The sequence below is a fragment of the Rhynchophorus ferrugineus genome, unplaced genomic scaffold, assembly GCF_030347505.1.
Source record: "Rhynchophorus ferrugineus isolate W39M unplaced genomic scaffold, kcgeb_rfMv2 rfM9, whole genome shotgun sequence".
Classification (NCBI taxonomy): Eukaryota; Metazoa; Arthropoda; class Insecta; order Coleoptera; family Curculionidae; genus Rhynchophorus; species Rhynchophorus ferrugineus.
Window position 1 is genome coordinate 509,666 of NW_027472588.1, and position 15,400 is coordinate 525,065.

Consider the following 15,400-nt stretch of genomic DNA (forward strand, 5'->3'; position numbering starts at 1 on the left):
TCAGTAAAATTAATACTGTTATGTATTTGATTGAAAATATATTACCTGAACGATGAGAAATTCTCTACTATTTTTTCTTTAAGATACAGGAATTTAGGTCAATTTTAAACCAATCTTTAATAAAATCTGTAATAAAATACTAGAACGTGTTTGATTGAAAATTTATTATCTGAACAAAAAGAAATCTCTAGCTATTACTTATTAAAATATAATAGGAATTTAGGTCAATTTTAAATCAATATCTAATAAAATCAGTAAAATAAATACTGTTATGTATTTGATTGAAAATATATTATCTGTACTAACAGAAATACTCTAGTATTTTTCTTTAATATATAGTAAAAATTTAGGTCAATTTTAAGTCAATATCTAATAAAATCAGTAAAATAAATACTGTTTTGTGTTTGATTAGAAATATATTACCTGATCTACGAGAAATTCCCTACTATTTTTTCTTTAAGATACAGGAATTTAGGTCAATTTTAAACCAATCTTTAAAAAAATCTGTAATAAAATACTAGAACGTGTTTGATTGAAAATTTATTATCTGAACAAAAAGAAATCTTTAGTTTTTACTTATTAAAATATAATAGGGATTTAGGTCAATTTTAAATCAATATCTAATAAAATCAGAAAAATTAATACTGTTATGTATTTGATTGAAAATATATTATCTGTACTAACAGAAATAATCTAGTATTTTTCTTTAATATATAGTAGAAATTTAGGTCAATTTTAAGTCAATATCTAATAAAACCAGTAAAATAAATATTGTTTTGTGTTTGATTAGAAATATATTACCTGAACTACGAGAAATTCCCTACTATTTTTTCTTTAAGATACAGGAATTTAGGTCAATTTTAAACCAATCTTTATAAATATCTGTAATAAAATACTACAACGTATTTGATTGAAAATTTATTATCTGAACAAAAAGAAATCTCTAGTTTTTACTTATTAAAATATAATAGGGATTTAGGTCAATTTTAAACCAATCTTTAATAAAATCTGTAATAAAATACTAGAACGTGTTTGATTGAAAATTTATTATCTGAACAAAAAGAAATCTCTAGCTATTACTTATTAAAATATAATAGGAATTTAGGTCAATTTTAAATCAATATCTAATAAAATCAGTAAAATTAATACAGTTATGTACTTGATTGAAAATATATTATCTGTACTAACAGAAATACTCTAGTATTTTTCTTTAATATATAGTAGAAATTTAGGTCAATTTTAAGTCAATATCTAATAAAATCAGTAAAATTAATACTGTTATGTATTTGATTGAAAATATATTACCTGAACGATGAGAAATTCTCTACTATTTTTTCTTTAAGATACAGGAATTTAGGTCAATTTTAAACCAATCTTTAAAAAAATCTGTAATAAAATACTAGAACGTGTTTGATTGAAAATTTATTATCTGAACAAAGAGAAATCTCTAGTTTTTACTTATTAAAATATAATAGGGATTTAGGTCAATTTTAAGTCAATATCTAATAAAATCAGTAAAATTAATACAGTTATGTACTTGATTGAAAATATATTATCTGTACTAACAGAAATACTCTAGTATTTTTCTTTAATATATAGTAGAAATTTAGGTCAATTTTAAGTCAATATCTAATAAAATCAGTAAAATTAATACTGTTATGTATTTGATTGAAAATATATTACCTGAACGATGAGAAATTCTCTACTATTTTTTCTTTAAGATACAGGAATTTAGGTCAATTTTAAACCAATCTTTAATAAAATCTGTAATAAAATACTAGAACGTGTTTGATTGAAAATTTATTATCTGAACAAAAAGAAATCTCTAGCTATTACTTATTAAAATATAATAGGAATTTAGGTCAATTTTAAATCAATATCTAATAAAATCAGTAAAATTAATACAGTTATGTACTTGATTGAAAATATATTATCTGTACTAACAGAAATACTCTAGTATTTTTCTTTAATATATAGTAGAAATTTAGGTCAATTTTAAGTCAATATCTAATAAAATCAGTAAAATTAATACTGTTATGTATTTGATTGAAAATATATTACCTGAACGATGAGAAATTCTCTACTATTTTTTCTTTAAGATACAGGAATTTAGGTCAATTTTAAACCAATCTTTAAAAAAATCTGTAATAAAATACTAGACCATGTTTGATTGAAAATTTATTATCTGAACAAAGAGAAATCTCTAGTTTTTACTTATTAAAATATAATAGGAATTTAGGTCAATTTTAAGTCAATATCTAATAAAATCAGTAAAATTAATACTGTTATGTATTTGATTGAAAATATATTATCTGTACTAACAGAAATACTCTAGTATTTTTCTTTAATATATAGTAGAAATTTAGGTCAATTTTAAGTCAATATCTAATAAAATCAGTAAAATTAATACTGTTATGTATTTGATTGAAAATATATTATCTGTACTAACAGAAATACTCTAGTATTTTTCTTTAATATATAGAAATTTAGGTCAATTTTAAGTCAATATCTAATAAAATCAGTAAAGTAAATACTGTTTTGTGTTTGATTGGAAATATATTACCTGAACGATGAGAAATTCCCTACTATTTTTTCTTTAAGATACAGGAATTTAGGTCAATTTTAAACCAATTTTTGTAAAAAAATCTGTAATAAAATACTAGAACGTGTTTGATTGAAAATTTATTATCTGAACAAAGAGAAATCTCTAGTTTTTACTTATTAAAATATAATAGGAATTTAGGTCAATTTTAAGTCAATATGTAATAAAATCAGTAAAATTAGTACTGTTATGTATTTGATTGAGTATATATTATCTGTACTAACAGAAATACTCTAGTATTTTTCTTTAATATATAGTAGAAATTTAGGTCAATTTTGAGTCAATATCTAATAAAATCAGTAATATAAATACTGTTTTATGTTTGATTGGAGTTATATTACCTGAACGATGAGAAATTCCCTACTATTTTTTCTTTAAGATACAGGAATTTAGGTCAATTTTAAACCAATCTTTAAAAAAATCTGTAATAAAATACTAGAACGTGTTTGATTGAAAATTTATTATCTGAACAAAGAGAAATCTCTAGTTTTTACTTATTAAAATATAATAGGAATTTAGGTCAATTTTAAGTCAATATCTAATAAAATCAGTAAAATTAATACTGTTATGTATTTGATTGAAAATATATTATCTGTACTAACAGAAATACTCTAGTATTTTTCTTTAATATATAGTAGAAATTTAGGTCAATTTTAAGTCAATATCTAATAAAATCAGTAAAATAAATACTGTTTTATATTTCATTGGAAATATATTACCTGAACGATAAGAAATTCCCTAGTATTTTCTTTTTAGAACACAGTAGGAATTTAGGTAAATTTTAAGTAAAACTTAACACTGCATTGCATTTTACTGGAAATATATTATCTGAACGAACAGGCATTCTCTAATATTTTATTTGTAAAATATAATAAGATTTGAGGTCAAATTTAAGTAAATCCTTTCGAAATTCACGAAAGAAAGAAACCATTTCTTTTATTCACATTAAATATCCAACACCCACTGTATATCACCGATAATAAAAACCATAATAAAACAACCATAATCTTACTTGACATTTTTTTATTAAATAAAACTTAGTTCCTCTCCATTTAAGAACACACATGCGATTTTTTTTTGCTAAAAGACTGTAAAATTCTCTAACATTTGGTCAACAGTTGACAGATTGTAAAAGAAACGATGACGTTTCTCCGGAGAAAACATAGGTCAATAAACATCAACTAGTCCTTAACCGAAAATCATTCTAGTGTTAAATTGAGATCCGGGTCAGAATGACGCTAGATCGAGTAGTCTCATTATGACCCTATCGGAAACGCCCTTGTGACTTTATCAATATAAATCAAAATATTCTTGTCTGGACTATATGTGAAATAGTTTTGCAAATATATTTTTTTTAAACAGTACATTCTAATTACAAATTTATCTAGCAGATACATGTCTTATAGGGACAACATTCGAGGACTAAACTATATGTATATCCTGCAAGAACTCACGAGGTTTATATCTGATTAAAATCGTTAAAACCCGAAATGCAAATTCACTCTCAGTCAGCCTCGTAAATCCCCACTATACCTAAAGGCATTTCCTTTATTATAAAATAAAAAAACACCAACAAAACCGTACGTCAAGTCCAAGAATATGGTCCAGAATACTCTCTATATAATCTGATATTAATCCTAAACATCTTGTTTCATTTTTTTTTTGGGTTTAGCTTACAATCAATCGAAAATAATACGTACACCGAAATATGTTATTATTATTATTATTATTATTTTCTTGGGAGTTATTACCTATGAAATATGGGTGGGTCTTGCCTCGTCGTCTTTCTTGATAAGTCCCAAAGTTGAGTAATCGATATGTTTAAAGTCCAGTAAAAAAATAATGTCGGTTATTTATTGCTTGCTTGTCGCTATTGATGATATGTTAACGGATTTTTCGTATCTGAACTTACATGGTATGTATTATACAGAATTTGACACTTATTATAATATAAATAGAATTTAGGTCAATATTGTATATAATCAGTAAAACATTCTACAATGTATTTGATTGAAAATATGTTCACTGAACCATGTTATCTCAATTATTTATTATTTTCTTTTAAAAATATAATGGGAATTTAAGTCAATCTTTAATATACCCATAAATACATACTGTAACGTATTGGAGTTGAAACAACAGAAATTCTTTACTGTTTTCTTTTTCAGACATAAAAGGAGTTTAGGTCAATTTTTATTCAATATTTAATATAATCAGTAAATAAATACTACTGATTAGGAATAAGGTACTTTTAAAAGTTTATCATTTTTGAATAATTTTTTAAATATAAGAAGTTTAGATCAATTTTTAGATTCAATCTTCATTTCCATATTAGATATACCATGTAATGTCATATAAAAAAACGAACCAAGCACCTGATATGTAAAAAGCAGAAGGACGACGAAGGAATGACCTCCACGAAGGACCAAAGCATAGACAAGAGTTCCTCATTCTTACAGTTAATACAGTTTTAAGCGTTAAGTATCGGCCAATTAAAGCTCTATATCCAGTAGGTCTTGTCCTAACTTCCTAGAAAAAAGATATGTGTACAAATTTCTCTCGTAGTTCTCTTTAATTATTATTATCATTTAAATATTTATATAAGACTGTTTTTCTTGCAGTAAAAAATTGTATGAAACTTACTTACAGCTTAAAAAATGATTTTTTTCGTCTCTTACATCGTTCCAGCCCTCGACCCACATCCAGAGTGCCTGGATTCGTGTTCCTTCACTCACCGCAGGAAGGATAACCGAGTGGGTCAGATTTTTCTTTACATTTATACAAGTGGGGATGAGAGCTTGCGGTTTGGTGATTTGGTTTGTAAACATATACATACATTTTTAGTGAGTGAGCAGAACACGCTATCACCAGATGCAGAACTGGACGAAGGACGCGGTACTCTTAATTCAAAATTTTCACTGGACATCACCCGTTAGAAATACAAAATAGTGGATTAAAATTCGTTGCAAGTTGGCTACTTGTGTCATTGATTCAATTTTAATGGACAGTACACGATAAATATCGATGAAATTACACTTAGATCAGTTCTTAAAATAATCAGTATATCAATACGGAATATATTTGAAAATATATTAACTAAAATTCTCGACTATTTTGTTTTTCAAAGTATAAAAGAAACTTAGGTAAATTTTAAGTCAATGTTTATTATACTCAGTAAATAAACACTACGACTTTGATTGGAATTAATGAACTAACAGAACTCCTCGGCTATTTTTTTAAATACAAAAGGAATTTAGGTCAATCTTAATTACAATCAGTAAATAAATACTATAATATACTTAATTGGAATTATATTATTTAAGATAACAGATATTATCGACTATTTTGAATTCCAAAATATAAAAGAAACTTAGGTCAATTTTAAGTCAATGTTTATTATACTCAGTAAATAAACAGTACGACTTTGATTGGAATTAATGAACTAACAGAAATCCTCGGCTATTTTTTTAAATACAAAAGGAATTTAGGTCAATCTTAATTACAATCAGTAAATAAATACTATAATATATTTAATTGGAATTATATTATTTAAGATAACAGATATTCTCGGCTATTTTGAATTACAAAATATAAAAGAAACTTAGGTCAATTTTAAGTCAATGTTTATTATACTCAGTAAATAAACAGTACGACTTTGATTGGAATTAATGAACTAACAGAAATCCTCGGCTATTTTTTTAAATACAAAAGGAATTTAGGTCAATCTTAATTACAATCAGTAAATAAATACTATAATATACTTAATTGGAATTATATTATTTAAGATAACAGATATTCTCGACTATTTTGAATTCCAAAATATAAAAGAAACTTAGGTCAATTTTAAGTCAATGTTTATTATACTCAGTAAATAAACAGTACGACTTTGATTGGAGTTAATGAACTAACAGAACCCCTCGGCTATTTTTTTAAATACAAAAGGAATTTAGGTCAATCTTAATTACAGTCAGTAAATAAATACTATAATATACTTAATTGGAATTATATTATTTAAGATAACAGATATTATCGACTATTTTGAATTCCAAAATATAAAAGAAACTTAGGTCAATTTTAAGTCAATGTTTATTATACTCAGTAAATAAACAGTACGACTTTGATTGGAATTAATAAACTAACAGAACCCCTCGGCTATTTTTTTAAATACAAAAGGAATTTAGGTCAATCTTAATTACAATCAGTAAATAAATACTATAATATACTTAATTGGAATTATATTATTTAAGATAACAGATATTATCGACTATTTTGAATTCCAAAATATAAAAAAACTTAGGTCAATTTTAAGTCAATGTTTATTATACTCAATAAATAAACAGTACGACTTTGATTGGAATTAATGAACTAACAGAAATCTTCGGCTATTTTTTTAAATACAAAAGGAATTTAGGTCAATCTTAATTACAATCATTAAATAAATACTATAATATACTTAAATGGAATTATATTATTTAAGATAACAGATATTATCGACTATTTTGAATTCCAAAATATAAAAGGTGCTTAGGTCAATTTTAAAGTCATTCTCTAATAACATCAATAAACACAATATTGTTATTATATAATTCTCCAGTATTTTCTCTTCAAAATGCAATAGGAATTTCTCTTTTCACAAAGTCACTTTTAAGTCAATAGTTAACATTGTTGAAACAAATTTTTGTTTTTAATATTTAATAATAAAATATTTGTTTTACTAACTTATAGCATTAATGTGTATATTTCGTTAGGAATTACCATGTACTGTAACCATCAATAAGGTTAAGGCAAAATATGTCTGCTCTGAAAAGTTCGGGAGATGCCCATTAAAAATATCAAATATAAATATTTGTAAATAACCTGTTTCTGTTTGCCTTCTTATACCTGCTTATTTCACATTAAAACTTACTCGCCACAATCAGCATATATGTCGGATTATTCGACTTCGACAGAATCTTCAAAGCTCAGCCGAATAACGCAGAATATAAACCGCGCGGACACCACATCCATATAGAAAATTTCACTAAGAACTAGCATTAAGAATAGTAGCCTTACAACTATTTGTTTTTTCCTCTGTATTTTTTTTTCTATACATATACAAGATCAAAAGTTTTTCACTTAGACAAATAGAATTTGTTTCTTAAAAACATTGTTATTATCATTTTTAAGTCTAGTGGAGTCTCTCTAGAGGAGTACGGGGGCCATCGCCGTTACCGTTAAGTATTTAATGACGACGAAATGGTGAAGGATTTTATATTTATTATATATTAAGTTTTGGTGAAGGCGACGGTAAATGTCCATGATTATTCGATGGTTCCAATGAGAATTATCAATTTTGCGGTGATTTTATGCCATGAACCTTCGCCCTACGCATTTCTAAGTGCTCGATATTGTAGAGGATATACCCGTGGTGATCTCTACAAGCATACGTGCTGCTTTTAGCGAGGAATGTTGACTTTTTTGGCACCCTGTATATTACTATAGTAACTATCTTACTCGACGGCCAGGGCGATGGTCCCCGTTCTCAACCCCATCGAATATTTACTACAGAGCGACGCGGGGAGTCAGCGTCCCCGGGCCTTTCAAGTTCTCTCGAAAATTCGAACAACGAAAATCGTAAAAACCCTAACCGAAAAGCTTGTGTGGTATTTGTCTACGTTGGCGGTGTGCGTCTCTCGTTTGTTTTCAATTTCCGCGTCCCCGATCACTGTTCGGATTCACCCGCTAGTCGATATCGAGTCACCTGCCTCCCCTAAAAAGACGACAGTAAAAACCGAACGGTATTGTCGTCTCCTAAAAAGGGGCCAGAACCTCGACACCCACTAGGGATGGGAAGTCGTATCGAATCGACTTTACTTCGATAGCCGACGACGACCCATTGACATGCGCAGACGTATCAGTCTTTCGCCGAATTGTTTTCAAAGGACGTGCGTGATGATTTGTGTGTATGTGAGTGTGTGGGTGTAGGTGTGTGAAGGGGTGTCGGTGACCGGAGCAAAGGGAGACAGGGGTGGGGGAAGTGTTCCGATGAGGGGGGGGGGGATGTTGAAACGGTTAAGAGGTCGCGATGAACGCGCTTCGTTCGACCAAGTACAAAAATACTTATCGTTATAAGTCTCGGAGATGAATCTAGAAGGAGGAAAAGGTGGCGACGATCCGACGACAGGTGGCGCGGACCGTCGGTATCGTAGGGAACTGCGCTGGACGCCGAGAGCTGGGTTCGGTGCTCTTGCGGCTCACCCTGCAGGCTACGACCCGGATGCTCCTGAAACAAAACAAAATCGGGTTTATATTTGGTGTATTTTGCATCGTTTACTATAATTTATTTAACTTGAATAACACTATCTAACTATTAATTGGAAATCTTTTGAGTATTTTTTATAATACTCTCATGTTATTATGACAAAAGGATAAATTTGGTAATTTTCACGTGATAGATGAGTCGTTCCATTAGCAGAAAAGGTGATTCTAATAAAATAAGCTTGAAGAAGTCAGTTGGTTTCTCCAGTTTTTTACAACAAGCAACTGCAGAACTTTCTCACCCATGACATTGTAGTTTTATCCGAAATATGTTGAGCGATAAGAATACATAGAATACCGCAGGAAGGATAACCGACTGGGTCAGATTTTTCTTTACATTTATACAAGTGGAGATGAGAGCTTGCGGTTTGGTGATTTGGTTTGTAAACATATACATACATTTTTAGTGAGTGAGCAGAACACGCTATCACCAGATGTAGAACTGGACGAAGGACGCGGTACTCTTAATTCAAAATTTTCACTGGACATCACCCGTTAGAAATACAAAATAGTGGATTAAAGTTGGATTAAATTCGTTCCATTAGCAGAAAAGGTGATTCTAATAAAATAAGCTTGAAGAAGTCAGTTGGTTTCTCCAGTTTTTTACAAGCAACTGCAGAACTTTCTCACCCATGACAATGTAGTTTTATCCGAAATATGTTGAGCGATAAGAATACACAGAATACTATAAACGATTGACTAAAAGACTACCTAGAACGACCCAGAGAGATGTTATTCTTAACTGACTCGGTGTAAATCCGTTTTTGTAGAAAATAATGGGACAATACTTAGTAAATAAACCATATGATCCGGTGTATCCAGACAAGAAAGTTTTGATGATTTTTGGTGGCTCAACTACGGGTGATCAAACATTATACAATTTAGACAACGTGGTTTAGTTTTTCGTGCAGCCAATACGAAATCGAAACGGAACTATTTCGTTCTACTCACCTACTGTTAGACGAACCATTCGTCTTTTTGCGCGGGCCCATCGCCCTGTCCGTTCTGGGGGGCAGGGGTGACGGGGGGCGGCGCGCCTCGGCCTACCCTGCCGGGCAGTAGGGGCGGTCCCGGGCCGGCGGCTTGCGGAACCCGAGGGGGCCCGCAGGGCGGCGCCAGTTTCCCGACGGTACTGTGGTGGCGTTGCCGTCGGCCAGCGTCGTGGTGCTGCCGCTGGTCGGTTTTACCACTTGACCGTTCGATCCGTACATCTGGCCTACTGTAATCGTCCAGAAATTCAATTAAAATCATCGAGTCCACGGCAATTATTACATGATCAAATAAGTCTCCGTCATGATATCTATCCTCGAAATGTTAGTATCGTTTATTTTTTCTATTAAAAAATGTTAAACCTCTTATGAAAACCAGATTACCAGTTAGTATTTTGAAATTAGCACTCAACAGTCGACTAAGAGCGTCGAATAAGAGCGGTTATTGAAAAGAAACACTGCCCTGCAATATTCCTGGATGTCCCACAAGGGCATTTTCAACATTTAACCTATTTTAGCTAGATTTCCGTATGGTACTATCTTGCTGATATCCCAATAACAAAATAAACAGTCCTTGGAACATTTTCCAACGACACAGTTATTATGGTAAAAATAACAGCGGTTATTGAAAGGAAATACTGCCCCGCAATATTTCTGGAAGTCTCACAAGGGCATTTTCAACCTTTAAACCCATTTTAGCTAGATTTCCGTATGGTACTATCTTGCTGATATCCCAATAACAAAATAAACAGTCCTTGGAACATTTTCCAACGACACAGTCATTATGGCAATAGATATATCTATGCGTAGATCTGTAGAGAAAGTACAAGAAGTAATCAACAATATTCACAAATGGACTAAGTACAGCTGAATAGCTTCAAACATATCCATGTTATTTCGGCGGTACAGTGAAATGACAAAAACCTAGTTATAAGAATTGACAGATATAATAAATACTAATAATATAATAAATTCTAAATACTTCAGAATACATCTCGATGGTAGGCTGAAAAGGGCAGATCAGGCTTAAAATTCGAGTACTGTCGTCAATGAAGGCAGAAAGTGAGATATTTTCATTTCAAGAGCTCCTCTTAATAGTCTTAGTGTGATCAAGAATTTAGAGCTACGAAACATTAACGCCATCTTAAATAATTTTAATTCTTCATAACGCTTCATATCAACTTCTTAAAACCTAACACTTAACCGTTTAACATGACATCGTTTCACTATTTATCACGTAAAATCCAGAAATCAGTCACTATTATTAAAATCTCATATAGATATCCATAATTTTCAAGTTTCTAATCATTTGGAGGAAATTAGTTTCTAATTACACACTAGACTTCACTCCATTTGATTACTGCTTGTTTTTATCAGTGGTGTTTAAGCATCGAGAAATTGAAAGAATCGAAAAATCGACGGAGACATATTTGTATTCATATATCATAGTAAATCTTACGTGAATATGACGCGTTCTGTTGTCCGATCGAGTTTCCGGAACGGTGACTCCAGGAACTACGCCTACAAACACAGATCGACACACCCACGATGAGCACCAGCAGTACCAAGAAGGTACTGATCACCACTACAACGAACCAGGTGACCTCCAGTCCTAGTATTGTCCCTGTTTCGGTATCTGGAACAAGGGAGATCGAACCGCTGAGTGTTTTGTGCTGGTGTTAAGATGGAACCACTTACTCTGGCACAGATTATTGGACGATTCATCGGATCCATCTGCACAATGATTAATGCCATCACAAACTAAATCGGTAGCTATACAAAATTCTCTTAAGTTGCACCTAAACTCCATACAAGGATGCTCTGAAAAAATATACACGTCATCAACAACAACAATGGTATAAAGTTTCTCAATATATAATACATCTCCGTTATTCAGAACAGCAGTTTTGCCAATAACACTATTAGTACCAATTCAGTCCTAGTTTAAGTTTAAATAAAGTCACTGTTATTTTAAAAGAAGCACATCAGAAAGGAAATAAAATAACTGGAATTGAAATATAGGAAAATGTACTGGTTAATTGGAAGAAAATCTCAATTATCCGTACATAATAAATAAGTTGCTGTGCCAGTGGGCAGTGGGCAGTGTTCTTGGCACATTGTTATATCTATTGTATACAACTGACTTACCGACCTCAAGAAACACTACTGTTGCAACATATGCTAATGATACAGTGGGTTTATCACACATCACACGAGGATCCAATATCAACCACAACAAAACCTCCAACTTCATCTTAACAAGGTCGAATTGTGTTTGAAAACCTGGAATATCAAAGCAAGTGCGAGAAAATCTGCCGATGTGACATTCGCCCTTTGTAGAAGAGCTTGTCCCTCAGTAATATTGAATAATATATGAACTTCCGCAAGCAGACAACGTTACATATCTGGGACTGCATTTTCATCGACATTTCATGACATGGAAAAACATATAGTGACAAAACGCAAACAGCTTGGGCTCAAACTAAACCAAATGTATTGGCTCATAGGGCGTGAATCTAAATTATCATTAGATAACATGGTTTTGCTGTATAAGTCAATACTTAGGCCCATTTGGACCTATGGTATTGAACGGGTATTACTAGCAAGCAAATCTAACATAGCTATCTTCCAGAGGTTCCAGAATAATGTGTTGCGAGTCATCATCGATGCCCCATATTACGTCTACAACAAACTGATTCAGCGCGATATCCTCTTAGAATCCATTACGAATGTGATTCCGAAGTGTTAATGCGAAGTACCATGAAAGACTATTAGGGCCTCCGAATGCATTGGCCAAACGGTTAAATGTGAACGATGACAGTGTACTGCGTAGGCTCTACTATTCTACATATGCGAATTTTTTAACAGACACCTATGTGTGAACTGATCACTCTATCAGAGTCATCACTCTCTAGTGAGCTTTAATAATCTCTGGAATAAGTTGGATTAGTCTTCAGAAAAGTTAGAATAGACTTTAGAATAAGTTTTAGATTATAAGTTGTACAACAGATCACTTACTGAAGCGTTCTTTTACATGTCACTATAGTTATATTATATAACGGAAATCATATAATAATACCTATTGCACACGGGCAGATTATTGAAGTTCTAAGAGATTAAAGATAAAAGATATGTTCTCTTTTAGTTGCAATGCTAACAGGTCAATTGAAAAGTCCCCAGTCTGACACATAGATAGCGCTACTAAAATTAAATTCATATGTTTGAAAAGGAATTTCGCGTGTTGATAAAATATTGCTTTTTGAAGGGAAAAAATACAGTTGAAGCAAAAACTTGGTTTGATGCTGCGTTTCCGAACACTGCCCCAGGAAAATCAACCATCAAGGATTGGTATGCTAAGTTTAGACGCGATGAAACGAGCACCGAAGACGGTGAACGCAGTGGACGCCCAAAAGAGGTTGTTACCGACGAAAACATTTATAAAATCCACGAAATGATTTTGAATGACCGTAAATTGAAATTGAATGAAATAGCAGACACTCTAAAGATATCAAGTGAACGTGTACATCATATCATTCACGAATATTTGGGTATGAGAAAGCTCTGTGCAAAGTGGGTGCCGCATGAGCTCACTTTTTACCAAAAACAACGAGGAGTTGATTATTCGGAGCAGTGTTGGAAAATAATCAAACGTAATAAACCCGAGTTTTTGCGGCGATATGTGACAATCGATGAAACATGGCTCCATCATTTCACTTCGAAGTCCAATCGACAATCATCCCAGTGGACTGCACACGATGAATCCGCTCCAAACCGTGGGAAAACGCAACAGTCGTCTGGCAAGGTTATGGCGTCTGTATCTTGGGATGCGCATGGAATAATTTTCATTGACTATCTTGAAAAAGGAAGGACCATCAACAGCGACTATTACGTAGCATTATTGGACCGTTTGAAGGACGAAATCGCCGAAAAGCAACCTCATTTGAAGAAAAAGATAGTGATGCTTCACCAAGACAATACACCGCGTCACAAGTCAGTGAAAACGATGGCAAAAATCCATGAAGTAGGCTTCGAATTGCTTCCTCATCCACCGTATTCTCCAGATCTGGTCCCCAGTGGCTATTTCCTGTTCTCAGATCTCAAAAGAAAGCCCGCTGGAAAGAAGTTTTCGTCGAATGAAGAGGTGACCGCCGACAATGAGACCAATTTTGAACCAAAGGACAAATCGCACAACAAAATTGGTATCGAAAAAGGATTGGAGGGTGGCTATAATCAGTGTATCATCCTTGAAGGGAATTATGTAGAATAAAAAAAATGTGTTTTACTATGCTCGGCCAGAGACTTTTGAATTGATCTGTTATAACAGTAACATGTTATAGCCTCAGATTACAATCCCTGCAATCAGTCTAATTTGGTTCTTATTGTTATTACGTTAAAACAGACAGATGTTTAGAATTAGAATTTTGTTATAAATCAAAACTAACGAAATTGAGTAAAATATCAAAGTTAAAAGCGGCAATATTACGATGTTATGACTTATGAATTGAGATAATAAGCTGGATATAGATCAGTCGACAACAATATAATAAAGAAACGGTTCTAAAGACAAAATCGTATGATACTTACTCGGATCTTTAACAGCAGTGATCACTAGTTTAAATCCGTTGGTATCTGTACCCCAATTGTCCGTGACGTACTTGAGAGTGACGTAGTTGGTTCTTGTAAACATCGCTCCCAAGGTCTGCTTGGTGTTTTTACAAGACAAATCGAACTGGAACAAAAAGATGGCATTAACCGTCTCCATGGAACTGTCTCTCTTTCTCTTCACTCGAACGCGAAGAATGAAATAACGAGAGAGGAAACTCCAAGGCGGCCATATAAAAGTTGCGTCGGCAAGTTCTCCATCGCGATAAATGCATTAATTTTTTGCAATTAAAAACAAAACTAATATTTTACGATGGTGGATGTCGGGCGGCGCAGGAAAATTACAACTAACTCGGTTGCAGCGTAACGTGGGTGATATATGGCCGGTGCTCTACCAGCGCGAACTTTGAACATTCGTCATGTTTAATGTTTTCCTCTCCCACTAACTTCTCCATTTTTTTAATAGATATACGAGCGCCACCACATGACTCTACGCTGCAACGTAATTATCAGTGAATGTGTGCCATTATACGGTCTAAAAGGGTTATTAAATATTGGTTTATGCTTTTTGATTAAAGACACATATATCAGGTCAACATTAATTCGTCAACTAATTTCATCTTTCGCAAGAATATAATCAAAATTTCGTTTTAACTGGTCATTCTCGGTTTACAAATATTTCAAAGCTTGTAATTTTAACAATGAAAAGAATTGAGTATCATATAGTGATACATTTTTTTAAATAATAAAATACGCTTCGGCTTCTTGGACTTTTTTACTTGAACCGTTTTTTAAATGGCCTTTAGTCCCAGCGGAATTCTATCCTAGTACGTTATTGTCGGCGAACTAAAATCTTAGCCCGCACGGCTACCAGATGGGTAAAATGATGAATTACTTTGAAAAGAAATAT

At 32.1% G+C, this 15,400-nt stretch overlaps 2 protein-coding genes across 2 annotated transcripts in view; one reads left to right on the forward strand and one right to left on the reverse strand.

Annotated features, from left to right (window-relative positions):
• The window catches only part of LOC143202399 (uncharacterized), a 91,751-nt gene that overhangs the window by 14,260 nt on the left and 62,091 nt on the right, over positions 1–15,400 (forward strand). The window lies entirely within an intron of this gene.
• Positions 7,656–15,400, reverse strand: part of loaf (low-density lipoprotein receptor domain containing lost and found) — a 45,052-nt gene continuing 37,307 nt past the window's right edge. The window contains exons 3-7 of the mRNA XM_076413908.1: positions 14,473–14,617; positions 11,587–11,709; positions 11,348–11,524; positions 9,851–10,118; positions 7,656–8,864 (exon numbers count right to left, since the gene is read on the reverse strand). Of these exons, the coding sequence (XP_076270023.1) occupies positions 9,943–10,118; positions 11,348–11,524; positions 11,587–11,709; positions 14,473–14,617 (621 nt within the window). The 3' untranslated portion in view covers positions 7,656–8,864; positions 9,851–9,942. The remainder of the gene's footprint in view (positions 8,865–9,850; positions 10,119–11,347; positions 11,525–11,586; positions 11,710–14,472; positions 14,618–15,400) is intronic.